Source organism: Sturnira hondurensis, unplaced genomic scaffold (assembly GCF_014824575.4).
Source record: "Sturnira hondurensis isolate 20B ecotype Veracruz unplaced genomic scaffold, ASM1482457v3 Scaffold0004474, whole genome shotgun sequence".
NCBI classification, from domain to species: domain Eukaryota; kingdom Metazoa; phylum Chordata; class Mammalia; order Chiroptera; family Phyllostomidae; genus Sturnira; species Sturnira hondurensis.
Window position 1 is genome coordinate 1,354,735 of NW_028077105.1, and position 20,233 is coordinate 1,374,967.

Sequence of the window (20,233 nt, forward strand, 5' to 3'; positions counted from 1 at the left end):
CTTCACCTGGCTTCCTTCATCAGCCACTCGCTGTGTGGTCAGAGCTTCAGGAGAGTGTGTGCATTGTTAATGTGATGAAAACAACAGGAAGGTGTAAAGCACTGATTGCCAGTCCCTGGTTTTGCAATAACCTGGACTATCACTGATTATTAGCTCAAAAGAGAGCCCTTAAAAACCAAGAAAAAAAACTAATTCTATAAAAGAAACCTGTAACCAGCACTTTTCCCACTGAGGCTGTGTAGAATTCAAATAAACAATGATCAGGATTAGCAATTCAAAAAGTCTGGGGTACCAGAGCCTCAGGCAAGAGAGTAAGAACTGAACATGAAATACACCAAGAGAAACTATTTGAAAAGTTAGTAGAAAGGGAAACCCTGCCCAAATTAGATAGATCAATGCTATCAAATATGACAGCTTGACACTTTTGAATCCAAAAACATTTCAAAGTCAGATCACCTCCCAGCGTGAATAAAATGGATTCTTAGTGTAGACTGTTAGAACGTCACCTTGCACTCACAGTTCTCCTTAAACAATGCTCTATTTTAACAAAAGGGAACAGATGTCAAAAAATTAATGCATGAAAAATGAGGATAGAGGACACAATTACCGATTTTAAGTATTAGTTTTCTTTGTTTTGTTTATCCTAAAAATAGGGAATGCTTTCCAATGTCCTTGTCAGCCTTATATAGAGGCCCCTGCAAGGGCTCTCGGGATTACTTCCACTGCAGCCCCTGTGCTGCTGAGCCGAGGGCTACTCTATCTTTTAAGTGTGTTGTGTTGTCCAAACAAGCCTAGTCACCTCTCAACCAAAAAGAACGTACCCATTCACTGATCTCATTTTGAGGACTAGGAAAGGAAACCCAGACTTAATTCCCAGCTGGCCATTAACTACGTGCGATTATTATTTAGATTTAAGTTCCCTGCACCTTAGTTTCTCTTTAAAATGAGTGCAAAATGCAATGAAATTTTTTACATGTATCATTGTGAATATGATACAACCCCCCCCAGCCTATGCTTTTCTGGAACAGCTGCGGGGTTCAACTGCCTGCCCCCAGGAAGCGTGACTCCCAAAGCCAAGGTTTGGTGAAAAAGAAAGGAATCGTTTATTTAAAAGTTACACAGATTTAGAAGGGCAGAATTCTGCCAATAAGTCCAAATCCCTTTAAAACAACCCCCCCGCCCCCCAACACACACACAGCCCTGCCTCCCTTTGCCAAATCAGGCCATTTTCAGGATGTGCCAGTCGGAGGCACTGTCTCTGAGAACAGGTGCGAGGCTCCACACTGCGGATCACAGTTCGGCATCCCAGGCATCTCCCACCAACCCGTGCTTGGCTGAGCAGGGCTCCCATTCCCAGCACCATCATCTGTGTCTCCAAGTTCCCCAGGCAGGTTTCTCGGTGATCCTCCTTTCCCTCTCCAGCTCTTAATCCAAAACTGCATGGTACCTCGTTACACGCCAGACCTCGTGGTGGGCCAGAGGGGGCTTTGTTCACCCTTTCAAACTGCATGGCCCAATCACCTCACGGCTGCCCACCCTTAGTTTAAATCCTGACCAGAACCTCCTGTGTGACCTCATCTCCTGACTCTTCCCACAATGAGCTACTGCCAGTTCTCCTGTATTTACATCTTTTGGGGCTGCCATCCCCAGTCAGGGCAAGAGCAACTCAGTGATCCAAGGGGACTGCCCCCCTGGTAACAGCAACACCTCGAGTCAGAAATATATCCTGAAAGTCATGCTCACCTTGCCCCGAGGCGGTAGCACAGCCATTATCTTGTCTTGACTATGAAAAGTATCTTAAGCTGTGTCTGCCACCCCCAGTCCCAGCAAAGGGCTATGGGTGCTATGGGAGCCCCTCAGTCTACATCCCGTTGCAAGTACAAAAAAAACTATAGCTATTGCTCTGAACTCTGGCATCTCTACATTGTGTGACTATTACGGCTATGATTTTTTAACTTTTAGGGTTATGAGGCATGTAATTAGCTTGTTCTAAACCTGATTTTACGATACAATCTAAATTTCCAATCAAGTATATCAGAACCACTTGGCATGGGGTCCACCACCAGGAGCCAGTGCCCTGGCGGCAGATCCCATTCAAACCTGCTAAACACGCAGTGTTGTTCTACCGAACTCCGCAAAACAAAGTGCTTCTTTTGTTTCTGTCTGCTGTCCTGAGGCCTACCAGTACCAGGCCAAGCTTATACAAAGTAATGATCACAGTGCTAAAGGCTACCATTAGAAGAAAAAATATGCCTTAAAAATACATTATTTCAAATAGCACCCTATACAGAACTTTAGTCTTTTCAAAGACGTTTGACATTCATTAGATAAGGTTGATCCCAGGTTGGAGAGCTGAGAGAACATGAAACAAAAGCTCAAGGCAAGCTTTTTTCTTCTGAAGTTTAACTCTTTACTAGAGATGCAGTGTAGTCGACATAATTAATAATCCAATTGCTGGCAAATTTAAGCCAAAACAACATAAGCAAGATTAAAGAAATGAACACTACTAGAACAAGTAAGATTTTTCTTCCATTAAACTTAATTCTTAACAATTACTATTTAATTGTATTTTTTCTCTACTACAGTAAGAACTGTACTTTCCTTACAATTGCAAAGGAATTTTGTTGACATGAATTACAGTAGTAGAAATCACAATATCCCAAGTCCTTGACCTTTTAAACAAAATAAAATATATATCTAAGATGTCTGTAGTAAGTGGCAGAACAGGCTTCCAGTCTACTGGCAGGCTGGACTCTTTTCTCACCCACATTTCCACACCTTAACCTATGACTTCAATCCAGTGGCTGAGAATTTCTGCGACGAAGAGCTACAACATGGATGAACCTAGATGATATTACAGAAGTGAAGAAAGTCAGCCAGAGAAAGACAAATAATGTACGATTTCATGTATGTGTGGAATCTAAAAAACAAAAAATAAAACAGAAACACATCCATAGATAGAGATAAAAGGCTGATGGTCACCAAAGACGACAGGGTGGAGGAATGGTTGAAAAGAAAACAAACAAACAAACAAACAAAAAACCCTTTCGGAGCCCTGGCTGGATAGCACAGTTGGTTAGAGCATCGTCCTGATATGCCCTGGTTGCAAGTTTGCTCCCCGATCACGGCACATGAGAGCCAAACAATGAATCCATAAACACGTGGAACAACAAATTGATGTTTCTCTCTCTAAAATCAATCAATAAAAAAGTTTTTTAAGTTATTGAGCATATATGTAAGCTTGAAAGTATACTTGCTGAATGTTTCAAAAACTGAGGAGGGCTCAAAAAAAAGAAATGAAGGGGACAAGAAGTTGTGAAAGATAGACTACACTTGTTTAAAGTTCATAAAGTCAGTAAGAAGTTTAATTACAACTCAGTTTTCGTTTTCCTATAATGAAGAAGCATGTGATCAAATCTTTTCATGATAAAAATGTTACACACCTAAGAACCAAAAAAAAAATTTGTAGAATAGGATTATGTATCTATTTGATAGAATTCCCTATAACTAGAACAATAATTTTAGATTATTCCTAGGGATTTGACTGTTATCCAGAATGTTTATTTTGCTGCAGGGGGAGTTTACATGTGAAAAACCACTTTCAAACAGCATAAAAAGTTCATAGTTTTTATTAACTGCAGTAGTGACTTTGAATGGTTACCTGAATAGTGAACAAAACCTCAGAGTTTTCTCCAGTATGATTCCTGTCAACAATTCCAAGCAAAAAAAATAAAGTGCCACACCGAAGAAAGTACAAAGCTAGTTTTTGAAGTTTTATTATTTTTATTACATACAGTTCACAAACAGAAACCTTCTAACATCACACACAATTCCATAACCAAATGTGTCAATTTTATCAACATTCCTTAAGTATTTACACTGTCTTCCCTCCACAAAAGTGCAATCCAAGATATCTTGACAAGAAATCTTTACTGACAAGTACATAGTTTGAGCTGGTTTTAAAAATGCCCATTATGTTTCCTTTCAATTACCTGGAATAATAATAAAGTCAACAGGACATGGAGATGAGCTGAGTTAGGCAGCATCCAGTCATAGGAACCAAAACACCGACCAGGAGCCCTTTCTCCACGTTGCCCCCCCCCCTCCCCCGGGGGAAGCCTGCAGCTACAATTCTGCAACAGCTGCCACCGGGAGGCTAAGGGGAACGTGAAGGAGAGTCGCTGGCCCTGGTGCAGGAGAGCAGGCTGCACGTTAAGCATTGGTCTTACAGGACAAAGTAAAAGATTTAAGCAGGTTAGTTCTGGTGGTCTGTTAGCTTCAGGATTTAAACACCTAATACTATTCTCTGATGAATTACTTTGCCCCAAACAGACAGAAAAATACTTTTTATTCTGAAAATGAACTTCTTATACAATAACTACAAAATCAAGACTGGGGAAAGCTCTTCCTTAAGTAGAATGGGATCACTGACCCCAATTCTGTGGCCAATGTCTATCTTTTAAGGTATAAACCCAGTATATTAACTGCTTCAGATGCCACAAGAAAGTAGAGAACTGAGTTGGCCTGAAGGGAAATGATGAGACCAACAGAAATTGTTTTCTCACTAAACTAATGCAAATAATTCCATTTGTTCAACGTATACAACGCTTAAAAATAAATGATAAAAAGAGAATAGATAAAAAATAGCTTTGATATTTTAAGTCAGTTATGAGTGGTTCATATTATTGAACACTATTCATCAGAAAACCAGAAAATGGATCTCTTAGGTGACTAATATCTCTTAATATCCAAACCACAACAAAAATACTCATTTTTTTTGACATATTCCAATTTCCATCAAGGTACGCAGAACAAAGTCCTTTGAGGAAGCATGGGGAAAATATTAAGGTCAGCAGATTCCCGAAACAAGTTTTATTCTTTACGTTATAGCACAATCAATTATATTTTATTCTCAAATCAACCAAATATTCCATTTTAAAAGAACACACTGCCTTCAAGGCAAAGATGTTCTTAAGCGTGATACCCGCATCTCTCCTTTCAGGAAACGCAGCATCAGCAGAACCCTAACTTTATCACCAAACTAAAGGCCAAAAGCGAATTTTACCTGATTTCAGTGAAACCTCATCTTACTTATTTTTAGGGAGTCGAAAACAACAAAAGGAGGAAACTAATGAATGCATCAGCCACTGAACTCACAGCAGTTTTAGAATGAGGAGCTCACTGAGTGCAATCTGTGCAGAAACTTTACACTTGAGAACAACAATATGAGCAGGTTCCTTTACAGAAATGTAGGTAGGTTAAAAGAACAGCATTACAAACAGTTTACTATTCATTTTAAATTCAGAAGAAAAATGCAAATGGTGCTCAGAAGACAAGAAAAACTTTTGTACTTGAGTACATCAGAGAATCCATGGGGAGATAGTGAACTCACAATTACAACTCTCGTATTAAAACCAATTGCGCAAGGGTCATGTCCCATAGACCTCTCTTGGTAGCATCAAATACTGCTGGATTAGTAACAATTTTCTGCTTCTTACTGGCATTGAGCATTTCCCCTGTTGTGAAATATTTTTCAGATCAAACAGCGAACTAGATAGCAAACTGAAAGATGAAGAATATTACTCTACTGGTTTCGTTTTAAGGCCGTGTTGTTTCAAACAAAACATCAAACATTTCATGTAGAACTGAAGCCTACTTGCATTAATGCCTAAATACTTCTGAGAGGAAAAGTAACTTTTTCTGAGGGGGGAAAAATGGTATAAACCAAGTAAATAACATAAATGTTCACATAACTCCAAAGCTGGCTATCCATAGAATAATGATTATTTTAAGCATTCATTTAGCATGTATGTATGTCATCTCTGAAATCGTCAAACTCACTTTTGAGCACTGATACTCCAATTTCAAGTCTATAAGGGCATAGGGTGTATGTCCATCTAAATCACTAAGAGCTAATGACCGAAAACTGTATTCTGGAAAGCCCAAGGCTCTGGGAGTTAAGTATAAATTATCATCTTTTCTCCCCAATGGTACGGTATCACAGAGACCTTCCGAATGACCTGTTTTCAAATCAGTGATTTTCCAAAATGAAATATACTTAAAACAGAAATATTAAAATTAATATTTTCCTCATACTCTCACAAGTAATTTTTTCCCTTTCCTTCCTAGGGTCAAATCTTTGATTTTGGAAACTCAGCATTAAATGGGTACAAGGTAGCTGTATGCGATTTGGGGACGGTAAGTGTGGCCATGTTGGTTCTCTAACTCCCCAGTGAGGTCTGGCCATGAGATTTACCTGTAAGAAGGATCTGATGTGAAATGGCCCTTCGACAGTGCAACCTGTCGGAACTGGAGCTGCCCAAACCACGCTATTCATCAATCCTTAGGGGCTAATGGGACCACATTCATATCACAATTCCTGCCTTTTGCCCTCCTGAATGAGTGTGCATCATTCCCAAACTCATTTAGCATATTCTGTTTTAGCTCAGCTTACCTAAAAATACTTGCAATACCAGTAGCTTTCATATGTCTCACAATTTGGACACTATTTCAGTATGAAAACCATTAAATCACAACAGCGATGGAAACAGCACTTGCATTCACCTCCAAATACTCTGGCGGTGCATGTGAACTGCACGTCAATGTGCGCTGTGGAGACAGAGCCAAGGTGGACGGACACACGGTCAACTCCCAGGCACAGACTCACACTCACTTGCCACATCTTCCCAAGGCCCAGAGGAGGTGGGTCTAAACGTGGGTCTTTAAAGGTCACCGTGTAAGGAGTGTACTCCCAACTCCTCCCAGGCTCTTAGTTTACAACCCCATAGTCCCTCTCCTAAACTCACGCCATCCTCCTCATCACCTTGAACGCTGCATGGAGACTCTCTGTGATGGGGACTCAATACCTGGAACTCAGAGGGCCCCCCCCTGAGCTCTGGTCACGGCCACAGACTAACACTCCCGAGTCAGGAGAGAGCAAGGGCACCCCCATTTTAGTGGGGCACACACACAAAGGAGCCCTCCTTTACATTAGAAAAGAAGTTAACGTCACAGAACGTTTGCCTAGAAAAGATATGTAATAAAGTAATAATATCAACAAAATAGCTATTACCAAAGCAAAGCTTTCATCAATAAGCTTCGAGAACTTTAAAGGAGGAAAATGGCTTCACAAAATGGTAGTCCAGGTTCCCACAGTGTGGACACTGCTGGACGTTGCTGTACTCGGAGAAGTACTGCATCCCGATCCGCACGTCGATCACGGGCTTCCCGCAGTGCTTGCAGTTCAGCCGCGCCTGTGTGGAGACACGCACCGTGAGCCACCACAGCCTCCGCCTCCCGACACTGCCCAAGTCACCGGAGGAGCCCAAGTGCAAGGTTGCTGGAGCTGGGAAACTGGTCCAGAGCCTAGTAAAGTACCCTTTCATTACCAAAACTGGGGAGCAAAGCACCGGACATGTGTAAGACGTGGGGTCGGTATTCATCCTTAGTCTGAAGGTTAACTCCTGACTCCTCTCCCCATATGAAGCCCTGCTACTAGGCGTCTGCTCACAGAAGAAAATGTACACTTGCACTGCCCTAAATTTCCCCACTGAAGCCCCCTAACAACAGGACATACCTTCCCTCCAGATTTCAAAAAGTGGCTGAGGTTGACTCTCCCCGCAAACCTGTATAAACTTCTTTGAAGATTTAAATTTATTTTAAAAACTCATACACATTTTTCATTCTACCTCTCATTATATTTATGTGATCTTTGTGTAAAAATAAAATTTCCCTAAAATGCACAAGCAAAATGAACCACCCAGGGAGCAGAGCCTCACACGCCCAGAGGTTCTGGAACCCTCCAGCAGGGTGCGTCTTGATTCGTGCCTGGGCCTCTCTTGACGGGTACCACAGGAGAGGCCTGCACCAACAGGCCTTATGTGAATAACCAGAAGCAATAACACAACAGATTCCCAATTTGGATTCATTCCAAAAATGTAACAGAGAAGTATGTAACCTCATTTTGCCCTCAAAACACTCCTGTGCGGTGGATAGTGTTATGTGAAGTTGTAGACGATGAAACTCAGCACACGGGGGGAAAAGTAACCTGCTCAAGACCACACTGTCAGTAGATGGAAAGGCTGAGTGAGATTCGAGCCAAAGTAGCTTATTTCAGAGCCCTCTCTCCTAGCCTACCAGTCTGTAACCGGGGATGACCTCCCTTGTAACTTACTGGTATCTCTTAGAACAACATTAAAAGTGAGATTCTGAGCAAACATCCATCTTTAATTTGTTTTACCTTTCTGTAACTAATCATTGCTTACTTTTGGCTTAAAGTTTTATTGGAAAACTTGGCTTCATCTCTTAGTTATGTCTAATATTTGTACCTTCACAATAATTATAGTTAATAGATATTTTTAAAGCCAAACAACAATCAAACATGTTTTCCATTTCTGTTGTGGGGGGGAAGGGGGGAGAAAATGAAGGTCTGGGCTTAAATGGTTTTAAGGTGGAAAGATACAGTTAAGTGCCAGCAGGCTGGGCGTGACGGGGTGGCTCCCTCTTCAAGGAGAGGAGATAATCCCACCACTTTCAGTGCTGAACTAGAACACCAGCCAGGGAGTCACAGGTTTCGGCTGTGGCTCTGACACATTTATGGAAAATGTTCTAATTTTCTAAGCGTCCACTGTATGTGGAAAACAAGGAGTCTGGACTAGATGGCCCAGGCCCTTCCAAGTGCTAACACCCCAGAGTTACAGACCCGAACATTCTCTCATTTCCTTCTTTCTCTAAAAGACAACCTTCCCTGGAGTGTGTGTGAAGAGAGTAAAGCCACTTCCTTTTGTGTGTCTCACCTCATGAGCTGGCATTAAAGCACAATATTATAAAATGCCACAGTGAATAACTAAAAGACTATGATATCTCATTTCCAAAGCCAAGTTTTAAGATGGAAATGTGGCCCACGTATTGGAATAGTGTACAAGTAGCCAGTTCTATCTGGAATCCAATGACAGGCTATGGATGGCCATTTAGGTCTGTCATGGCTGTATTTCACTTTTAAGATCACTACTATAGACGAAGTACAGTGTCTATACTGAAATATGAACTCTGCCAACATTTTCATTCAACCAACACTGGATATCTTCTGAATAAACTATGAATAGTAAGGCTATCCTCTTTACAAAAACCAAACCATAATGTCAAAGATGCAAAACTATGTGATACACCAATGAAGTGTTCATCACTTTATTAAAACCAGCCTTGGCCACTGAAGAGCAAAGGAAAATCTCTCTCCTATCCACAAGATCAAGGAATTGCATAACAGGTGCCTGCTTTTCCCAAGCATTTGAAAATGTGAGTAAAACAATGCATTTCCAAGGATTCTGTCCTCTCCTGTGTTTCTACGAACTTCTTTAACTTGCATATTAATATTTCCCCCTTTTCCTGATGACAGCTGGGTTTCAGATGCTTCCTTAGCAGTGCTCAAAGCCTGCTCCTAGCAGGGCTTTGAGGGTTGCAAATCTTTCACGTCCGCCTCAAACACCATACAAGGTGGGCAACTCCTGGGTAACTGTACTGTCCCAAAGGAAGGAAACCGAAAGGAAATCTTATCTAGTAAGGAAAGTGAAGCTTTCTGCTTTCTTCTAAATAATAACTTTTGCTTATTAGCAGTAGGTGTATGTTAACCATATAAAACATTAGAAAATGAAAGTAAGCAAAGAGAAAACTAAGGGACCACTAAGCATCCCACATCTAGAAACTACCTGATAACTCGTTACCCGATGCTTTTTCATGTTCTTTTTATAAATGGAAGCATTTATAATCTACTTATAAGCCATTTGTTATCATATTTTTACTAGAAATATCACCACAATACCTTTCCATGACTGCATAGTAGTCCAAGAACAGCTACACCACACTGTAGTCGATCAACCACCACTGGCGGACTATGGAGGGGTCTCCTGAATGCTCACTGCTAAAGCCCCTTCCCCGTGCCCTCCGCCTCCCCAGCCCCAACTGCAACGCTCATTCTAACTCCTCTACATTCACCTGGGAGCAGAAGCCTGATGTCACCCCCTGCTCATTCTGTGGGGCCGATACCAACCTGACAGCACGGAGAGGCGGCCAGGATGTCGTAGGTGTACATGGTGCCCAGCTGGTGCCAGCTGCCGTCCCACCGCGACTTACACTTGATGCAGATGATCTTGTGCACCCCCTCCAGGCAGTCCACGCACACGGCGTACAGGTGCATGAGCCTCCCTGTGCACAGAAGACACGGTGCTGAGAGTGGCCGTCGAGGAAACCACCTTTTGTCTCCAAAGGAGATTAAAAGTTGGCTCATCTATCAACTGTATATTTTATCATTTGGATAAATGTAAAGAGCAAAACACATCACATATCCCCAAGTCGTCCTTTTAGAATAATGATAAATTGCAACTACTGTCAATGAAACAGGTACTTTAAGTTCAATCTTATTAAATAGTGCATTAATTCCCTTTCCCAAAAAGCGTTGCCAGGTCTAAAATTTGGACGTCCAAACTCAAATGACCAAGCTTCAGGTGCTCAAAATGACCTGTGACTATGCAGGACTTTCTGCTCAGAAGCCTGTGTGTGGCACAGAGACTGAACCAGCAACCCTGGCCCATATTCATGGGATCTCTCATCTATTAACAAGCCCCGTGATAACGCCAGAAGTCTATCCTGGTATTGGTAGCCCAGAATTTTAGCACAGCCCAAAGTACTATGTTAATTGCCCTTGTCTCGAAAATTGCTCAGCCATCATCACATCTAATGTAGAAACCAGAACTGTATCTCATTAGTAAGTGGCATTTCAAAAGCTATTCAATGTCGTGTTACTTACTGGGCTCTTAGAAGTTGTATCCCCATTCCTCCATTATTTATCAACACCTAAGGGAAAAATGCCACCCAGCCTGTATGGGAAGGTTAGGGTTCCTATCACGGAAGAGTCAGTGTCCCGGTCTGCCTGGACTGTGTGTAACACTGCTGCTCTCCACACGGGGAGCAGGAAGTTGCACTTTGCTAAAAACTACTATCAGGAGCACACATGCCCCTTCGTGGCTTTCTATTCAAAATGGGCCACGCACTGCCATTAGCCAGACCATGGCCCTTGTCCTCTCAGTGCTTAGGACCAGCATGCTCCTTGCACTGGAGAAGGGCACGCAGTGCTTCAGGGACACCTTCTACACACGTTCTCTCCCTCTTTGAGGACGAGGGTTACTCATCCTTGTAGGCTCAGAGTCTAGCACAGTGCCTGCAATGTGGAAAGCACTCCATAATTGTATGTTGGATGAACGAGGGGCGTGTGAACAGTCAAAGACTATACAACCTTGGGCCATTATTGTCAAAAATAGAAGGGTGACAAGAGCTTCTTGCAGTACAGTCCACCTCTGCCCTAGGGGGCAATTCATTGGATTGACAATGAAGAGGTCTCACGCACCATGCGCTCTCACAGTGGCCGGGGGACATTTCAGGATGTCAATCCAAGAATCCAGAAGACACTAGAAAACACTTTATTTCCAGTCTCCATCCTGGATTTACTCACCACAATTCCCAGATATTCAGACACCCAGGCAGCTGCTAGGAAGTGCTGGGGCAGGAGGAGACACGGAGGTCAGGTGCCATTACCACCCTGACGAAGCTGATGGGACGTGTACTGGGTCGGGGGCTTACCAAGGGCCTGGCACTGTGCTCTGAGGCTACATGAACCGTTTCCCTTAACCCGCATGGCAACACTATAAAGGAGGTGTTTGTTATTCCCACTTCAGGTAGAAGGAAGTGAAACAGAGAGGATTCAGCTCTCACCTGCCTCACTGCTAACCTCTGGACAAACTCACAGGAGCTCCTGGTGTGGACCAAGTTTCTACAGTTGTTTCAGACACTATTATACATTGTCCTAAATACAGAGAAGTTTAAATTTCTGAGCTCTAGGGTTGTGAGATCAAACACAAAGCAGATTCCTGAGAGAACAGGCACCTGTGGTTCCAAGTGGGAACTGAGTACAATAAAAACCTCCTCAGTAGATCGATCTTAATAAATCATTAAAATCAAAGACAAACATCTTATCAGAGGAAGAGCCAGAGAACAGAGCTGAAGGCTGGGGCCAGCGGTGACGGTGAAGGGAACGGCAAGGGAGTGACAATCCTCGGGGCCCACCCTGGAAGCGAGAAGTTATTTCAGCGGCACATAAGCAACCGCAGCCTGGAGTCTGTGGCCGGGAAGGTGGCCTTTTCCATCAGAGCTGATCATGCCTTAAGGCCTCTGTGACAGAGAGGTGGTCCACACTAGCCTGCTATATAAAAAGGGTTGCATGGACTTCTCAAAGATGTGACGATAAAAACCCTGGCACATTCCACGGCCCCATGCTAAGTTCTTTGCTAAAGAACTTAGCAAAGCTCTTTATCACAGCTTGAAAGTGTACCTACAACCTGCTCTCCGTCTACCCTAGTCATTCTCCAGGCCAGAACCTCCACTCAACCAAATGGTTCTCTGCAGTTCTCTCTCCCCCAACTTTTTATTTTTTTTTTTTAAAGGAAATCTTTTTTTTTAAGATTTTATTTATTTATATATCTTTAGAGGGGAAGGAGAGAGGGAGAGAAACATCAATGTATGGTTGCCTTTTGTGCATCCCCTGCTGGTAGTTAGCCTGCAAGGAACCGGCCTGCAACCCAGGCATGTGGCCCTGGCTGGGAATTGAACCGCAATCATCTGGTTCGCAGGCCCACGCTCAATCCACTGAGCTACGCCAGCCAGGGCCTCCCCCAACTTTTTAAACCACCCTTCCCTTGCACATTGCCCCCTTTCCTCTTACTAACACACACCTGGTGTGACTAGAACCTCAACCTAAATTTGTGCCTTCAGATTGCCTCTGACTGCCCAGGCCGAGTGGCCCCTTCCTCCTTGGAAATTATAGGACCCCTACTGTATATAATACTATCCAGGCGTCACTAGGTCCCCTGGTAGCACTAGGGCTGTATGCCTGGGAGTTAGCTACATTTTTATAAAAGCATCACATATCCTAAATTCTACACTAGTGAAAGGCAAGGACTGATAGTACCCAGCACATGAAATCTGAGCGAGTTAAATGAAAAAAAAAACAAAAACAAAAACTGTCCATCATGAGTAGAAAAAGAACAACACTATTCTCACATACCCTCTACCCTTGTACCCTTAAGTATCTTCATAAAGAACATTTCCGACCTAAAAATGGTGAACTAAAGGCATTTCAATTTACTATGCTCTAAAATCATCCCCAAATAGCACAAAGCACAGGGAAAAACAACAACTCCACGTTTCATGAAACTAAGAGGCCCCTCAAACCTGAAGCAGAGTATGTGATCAGAAATTGGATGGCCTGGCTGGTGTGGCTCAGGGGACTGAGCGCCATCCTGGGGACCGAGAGGCTGCCAGTCGGATTCTTGGCCAGGGCACATGCCTGGGTTGCCAGCCCGGTCCCCAGTTGGGGTGTGAGAGAGGCAACTGATCTACGTTTTTCTTCATCTACGATCATCATTGTTTCTCCCCCCCCCTCTAAAAATAAATAAAATCTACTTTAAAAAAAAAACTGAATGGAGGAAGGGTAAACGATTCACTCTGGAACTGGACACCCAGCACAGAGACGAGTGGGAAGAGGCGCTGAGAGGGAAGCAGTGGGGCAGTACACAAGCAACCACGCACTCTCTGCCAATTTTCCCATCAAGAAGCACAGTCTAGTTAATCATCCCGAGTCTGGGCTAGTCTTAAACTTACTTTGAGGAACAAAGTGTGACAGAAGTGATGTTACTCGGGTCCAAGCGTAAGTTTCTTGGACCTGAAGGAGCCCAAGGGAGAGACTCTCAGCGTCCTGAATGGTGTCCTGAGAATGCCGTGAAGCCCAGGCCAGCCTGGGAGGTGACAGGCAGAGAGAACCAGGACGAGCATTTCTAGCTGAGGCTCCTGAGGCCAACTCGCAGGCCCATTCCAGGTGAGAGAGAGAGAAGCCATCCTACCCAGACAATCCAGAGAGCTGCAAGGAATTATAAACCCGCACTGCTTTAAGCCACTAAGTTGTGGAGTGGTAGGCCTGATGACAAAGGCTCAGAAAGACACAGGGGATGAGGTGAAACACTGGAAAATGAGTAAGACCACTCCCTGCCACTTCAGCTCTCTTTCCCTGCTGAGAAAGAGGAGAAACTGCACCCATGAAACACACAAGACCAGGACATTATTAAAAAGAGCTCTCGGAAATTAGAAATATGAAAACAAAATCTTTAGGTAAAAACACTGGAATATAAAATCAAAAAAATCTTCCAGAAAGCAGAATTAAAATAATGAGATAAACAATAGGGCCAAAATATATAATAAAAACAAAAAGTTGATTTCCCTAAGACCATAAGTTTACAAAGTCAAAAAGCCAAGGAAGCACTCTGTACAATGGATGAAAAAGATAACAATAAAGACCTGTGTCAGGGTGAAACTTCAGAACACTGGGGAGAAAGAGACATAGGGCGGGGTAAAGGGACAGGAATCACGTTAGACTTCTCGATAACATTAGAAGACAGGAGACAGCGAAGAAAATGCCTTAGAAATTCTAAGGGGAAAATAATTGTAACGTGGAAGACTATACCCATGCAAACAGCAATCAAGCGTGAAGGCAGACTCAAGATAGTCTCAGACTTTCTAAGTCTCCAAACACCTACTTACACGCTCCCTGCGTCAGAAAGCTCCTAGGGGATGTTTGACAAGCTCAGGGAATAAATCGGGGAAAAAGAAAATGTGGGGCCTAGGATGCCAAAGGAAAAAAATAGAAAAGAATTGAAGAAATTCCCGGAAGGACAACTATGTGTAGCAAAGGAGGAACTGAGTGCAGCAGGACAGACGGGGGCAGGAAGATGGAGTTTCCGTGAGGGAAATTTCTAGGAAGAAAAGTCCTTAAATGTCACAGGTATGTGGAAATGTTTTTGCAAGGCAGTTTTTATTGCTGCTTCAGAGTGAGAACAACCAGCCAAAGATTCAAAAAAGGCAAAGCAAGTGAAACGTGAAGCATTTATTAACTTCAATAAAAACAAAAGGTGTCCTAAAATACACTGTACTCTATACAGGAAATATATGTACCTACACTTCTTGGCTCGACACTAAATATTTCCACACTAATAGTAAAAAAAAGAAACAACCAAGAATTGTGATATCCTGAGAGAAAAAGAAAGATGCATGAAAGCATAGTCATCCACCTTAAAAGTAAGTTAGTACCTAATATCTAAAATCAGAGAATGAAGATACCAGTTTTAAAATTACGATGGTAAAAACCAAAAGAATCAGATAAGATTTAAAAGCATCCTTGGGAACTGAGATAGCCAGGGTTGGTGGGATGAAAAGATACATGGGGATGTATCATTTTCACTACAGGCTTTTTTTTTTAGCACACTTCGAAAGTTAAAAAGATATGACATGCATCCCAGCTTCACATAAATTCAACAGAGCCACATGCACTGACAGATTGTCACCCTGTCACTCAACTTACGGTTGAAATGTCACTAAGTCCCGGTACGGCATCCTCAGCATTAATACACTCCCGCCCCTCACCACCAAGGTAATACACGGAGTTCTCAATAACCCTCCGTTTCCCGTCTGTTGTTATCAAGAAAGGCTCCTATTTCATACATGTCAAGATTAATTCAAATAATCTAAAAACACCTTGGCCCTCCCTGACCCCTCCTTTCATACACTTACGTGGATCAAAGGGAACACAGAGCTNCTGTCACTCAACTTATGGTTGAAATGTCACTAAGTCCCAGTACGGCATCCTCAGCATTAATACACTCCCGCCCCTCACCACCAAGGTAATACACGGAGTTCTCAATAACCCTCCGTTTCCCGTCTGTTGTTATCAAGAAAGGCTCCTATTTCATACATGTCAAGATTAATTCAAATAATCTAAAAACACCTTGGCCCTCCCTGACCCCTCCTTTCATACACTTACGTGGATCAAAGGGAACACAGAGCTTGCTGGGCACATTAACAAAGGCTTCAAAGGCAGCTATTTTACAGTGAGTAACATTTGCATACAATTCCTTCTCTAAATTTCCTCCCAATTACGAAAAACTATACACCAGGGACCCTCCCCTGTAAGTACAGTAGAACAAACACATACAACTGCCCACCAGGACAACTGTACTACTGGTCCGGTGCCGTCAGAGCAGAGCAGGCTCCTACCATCTTCACCCCCTCACTGGGCAAAGCTCAACTATTCAAATGGTACCTTGCACCTGACTAGAACAAAAAAGCACCATCAGTTAAAACTGAGCCAGAACAGAGGAGTCCCATCGGGTTTGCTTTCCAGCTCTTAACAAACAGAAAGCAGGCAAGGTGAATTAACACCTGTACCTTGAAGGTGACAAGGAACATCGTATTCAATCTCATCGTGTCTTGATGGGCTTAAGAACAGAGTCCCATCCACCAGTGGGAACTGTTCGAACACGGGGAGTGCCCGGTGGCACAGGGCACAGTTTACAACATTTCTGTGGCTGGCACTGAGGGCCGCAAGAATGAACTTGCGCAGATCCTCGCCCTGGCCCATCTGGGCATCGTCTTCCATCCGCACATGGAAAGTGTTCAACTTATGCCTGGGGATGTGAGTGAGGAGCTCAGAGAGGTCCAGCCGCCGCAGGAACTGTACAGGCGCGTCAAAGTGGCTGCCTCTGTGAATGGATAAACCAGCTGAACTGTAATCAAAGTGGGCGTTTCGGAATACGTGGCCCCCAGCCATGGCCTTTTTGTGGGGCTCAAGATGGATGGCATTCTTTAAGAATTCCCCAAGGTATCTGGAGGAGCGGGGGCCACTGAAGTGGGCAGGGGAGAGGATGGAGTAGCCAGTGGGTGGGGACTGGCCGGGGGAGCCGCAGGGGGAGCGGCCCCCATAGGCCCCAGCGCTGACGGCCTTCTCTTGGGAGTTCTGTCGGTCCATGGAGTGCCGGCGGGGGAGGTCGTGGTTCAGGCCTTTCTGGGGCTTGTTAGGGGGCCTGCCCTTCTTTGCCTCCTCCACCGCCTCTCCGGGGGGTCTCCCTGTGTTCTTCTCTGACCCTGACTTCTTCTTCTTCTCATCCTGCATCCGCTTCACCTGGTACCAGTCTGTGTCCTTCTTTAAGTGGCCCTGTCCACAACGGCAGGAGCAGAAGCGGAAGGCCAGGTCGTAGCCCTTCTTGGTCCACATGTTCTGGCGGCACTGCTTCTCGTTCCAGCTGCGCGCCCGGCCGATGCAGTTGAACTGGACCAGGATGCTGCTCTCCCACTCGTAGAAGCACTGCAGGTGCATCCAGGTGCTGTGGGGGCAGTGCTCGTTGTTGCACTGCACCTTCTGGTAGTCGTCCTTCTCCAGGTCCACGGGCCTCCCGAAGCTGCAGATCAGGGGCGTGGCACAAGGGGCTTCTGGGGAGAAACAAAAGGAGACACTCAGCACCCAGGACACAGGATTCGGCCGACACCGAGTCAGACAGCAAAGCCACCGTCCTACATGAGCCCACTCAGGCCAGAAGTACGATTTTTCTGATGTCAAAATTGCCACCACTGGAATGACACCAGGCATGATTAGACAACATTTACCATTTTCTCCTGGAATGGTGCTGTGCCAAGGGAATTTATGGCCTGATACTTGTTATCTGCTAAAAAGCACACCAAAAAGCTTTAAAAAGTCCAAATCCTTCACAGTGGAACTGGCTGTATGTCAGTACTGGCAGCAGGGTTCTTTTAAAAACAAATCACTCCCGTGGACTAGGAAAACAGTATGATGAAGCTCCTTAACCAACAAGTCCACATGGTGGCCCCCAAGGGGCCCTCAACACCCTTAGCCGTGGCGTTGGGGCTATCCTGCATACCACAGAGGAACTAGAGAACAGACTGGTCTCACCCCCAGTCTCTTCTAGAATGGTCGGACACCTCACGGCAGGGGTGTCTGGACAAAGTAACTGTTGCTCTAGCAGACTTACACTGCCAGGTCATGGAGTTGAAAATCAGAACTCTCCAAAACAATCAAGACAGAAAGTGGGAACACCAAGATCTTTCTGCCCCACCCGACCACAAGCCCCTCGGGTGTCTGTGAGGCCAAGCAGATTCCCAGAAAAGAGGGGAATGTGGTGACACAACGTCGCCCTGTTCTGTTAGAACTCATAACAGAAAAAAAAACTATTCAAAAAGCAGGCAACAGGATGCTCCACTGGATCGGAATTCCACTGGATTCCTGTCACCTCCACGACCATAATGTTTTCAGAAGGCCCGTCTGGAGGCTGGTACCACTCACTCCCAGGGGAACCAGCCGGCCTGATCCCAAAGGTTCCACCTGCCACGCCCAGTTCACATTTTATCTGTGTGGCTGAGAAGCTAAATGAGGACTATAATAAGCCACAGCACCCCTCAGTCCGAGTTGTTTTAGAAATCTCGCCCTGGTGGCAGTGTGGGGCAGAAGGTTGGAAGCAGGGAGGCCCGCAGCAGGGGGAGGGCGGCTCCAGAAATCCAGGTGTAAAACGGCAAGCACCTGGGCTGCAGCAGCAGCAGCAGCAGGTGACTCTCAGTGTTGTGGGAGGGCCCACGCAGAGGGACTGCCAGGCGCAGGTTCGGAGGGAGACTGTAGACCGACCCTCTTTGAATCTGCCGCGCTGGCAGTGCCTGTGCACCACCGAGGAGCAGAAAGATGGGCTGGAGCTGTCAAAACAGATGTGGAGCCACGCACACATACATGATATGGAGATTAAACTCCTGGACTGATGAGCCGGCCCAAAAGGAATGTAAAGAGTGGGGGGAAACCCTGGGAAGTGACACTAAGAGGCTGGAGAAGAGTCCCCCAAAGAGCTGGATTAGGAATACACTGAGCATTCACCAGAAGACAAGATGGGAGAATTCCATCAGGGCAGCTGGGAAAGCTGTAAGAACGGAGGACCTGACATGTCCCAGAGTCCCAGGGGAGACCAGTGTCTCTCATCCTCCCCACTGCTGAATATCCTGGGCCAGCAAGTCTGGGCTGTGGGAGTGTCCCGCTGTGCTGATATTTATCGGCTCCCCTGCTAGATGCCAGTAACAGCACCCCTCACCTGTGACACCCCAAAGGTCTCCCATCATTGCCAGGTATCCCCTGGGGACAGAATCACCCCTGGTTGGGAACTCCTGGGTAAGATACAGACCAGAATAAACAACGAGCAAGTCTGTGACACCTTAGTAAGGACAGTTCCAGTGGGATGATGGGGACAGGTACAGAGTGGACAGTGAGCTAAAAACATAGAAGCAGTACTGGTGACCCTCCAAAAACTCTTAACCAAAAGTCCCACTAGAAGGAAGAAAAGAAAATGGGCAGAGGACTCAACGGCTGAGACCTAAGCATGTGTGTCCACTGGGGAAATACGCACCGAAAACGCAGGGCAGCTTGAGGATACAGGAGCGGGACACGAGCTGCTCAGAAAGCTTCACGACCTCACCACTGTCCACTGAACTACAAATACCATTCCACCAATCAGCCCCCTCCGTGTGGCATTCCAGGACCTCAGCAAAACGGTCCTAACCAACTCGTCTGCCTCCATGCCTGTGATCACTGTGGCCTCTCCATCTACCTCTGGGAATCCACAATCCCTCATCTTCACTTGTCCACAGCCCGACTGCCTCACGTGCCAGTTCACAGCACGGACTCTGCAACCAGACTGCCCGGGTTGGAATCCCAGCAGCACTGCCGATGAGCTGGTAGACAAGTTACTTAACTTCCCTTTCTATCAATTTTCTGTGTAAAAAATGCAGATAACTGAATGCACCTTACCCAGCTGTCATAAAGATGAAACACACTGATACACAGGTAGTGCCTGTGTAACCGAGAGGCCTGCCAGATCGCTGGGCAGAAGAGGGGAGGAACGCCAAGAGGGGTCTGGAAGGGGCTGGGAACTGCCGAAGGCGGAGGGCTGAAATCGCGTGACAGGCTTCCATACCCTGGGGAGGGGAAGAGTAAACCACCAAGGCGGCCTGTGACACAGCTTGCACAGAGGCTGCACAGCCAAAACGCTCACCACACACGCACGCACTATAAAGGTAAGCATGGCAACACCTGGCCTGAGCAGAGGAGACACTGCCCTGTGCAGGGCTAGAAACCGCCTAACCTGCTTCCAGAGAGGAGGGGCAGAAATGCCACGCGGGCTGATGCATGGGGTGGACATTAGCCTGAACTGGCTGGGAATTTGGACATTTCCCCCTCTCATGGGATTGGGGGGTGAAAAAACAGACAGCACTCAGAAACTCGGCCTTTTTGGCGTTCTCCTCGACACCCCAG

At 45.2% G+C, this 20,233-nt stretch overlaps 1 protein-coding gene across 1 annotated transcript in view; it reads right to left on the minus strand.

Annotated features, from left to right (window-relative positions):
• Positions 1-3,613: 3,613 nt before the first annotated feature.
• Positions 3,614-20,233, minus strand: part of HECA (HECA ribonucleoprotein granule regulator) — a 41,542-nt gene continuing 24,922 nt past the window's right edge. The window contains exons 2-4 of the mRNA XM_037045623.1: positions 16,321-17,361; positions 10,046-10,200; positions 3,614-7,253 (exon numbers count right to left, since the gene is read on the minus strand). Coding sequence (XP_036901518.1) covers positions 7,089-7,253; positions 10,046-10,200; positions 16,321-17,361 — 1,361 coding nt within the window. The 3' untranslated portion in view covers positions 3,614-7,088. The remainder of the gene's footprint in view (positions 7,254-10,045; positions 10,201-16,320; positions 17,362-20,233) is intronic.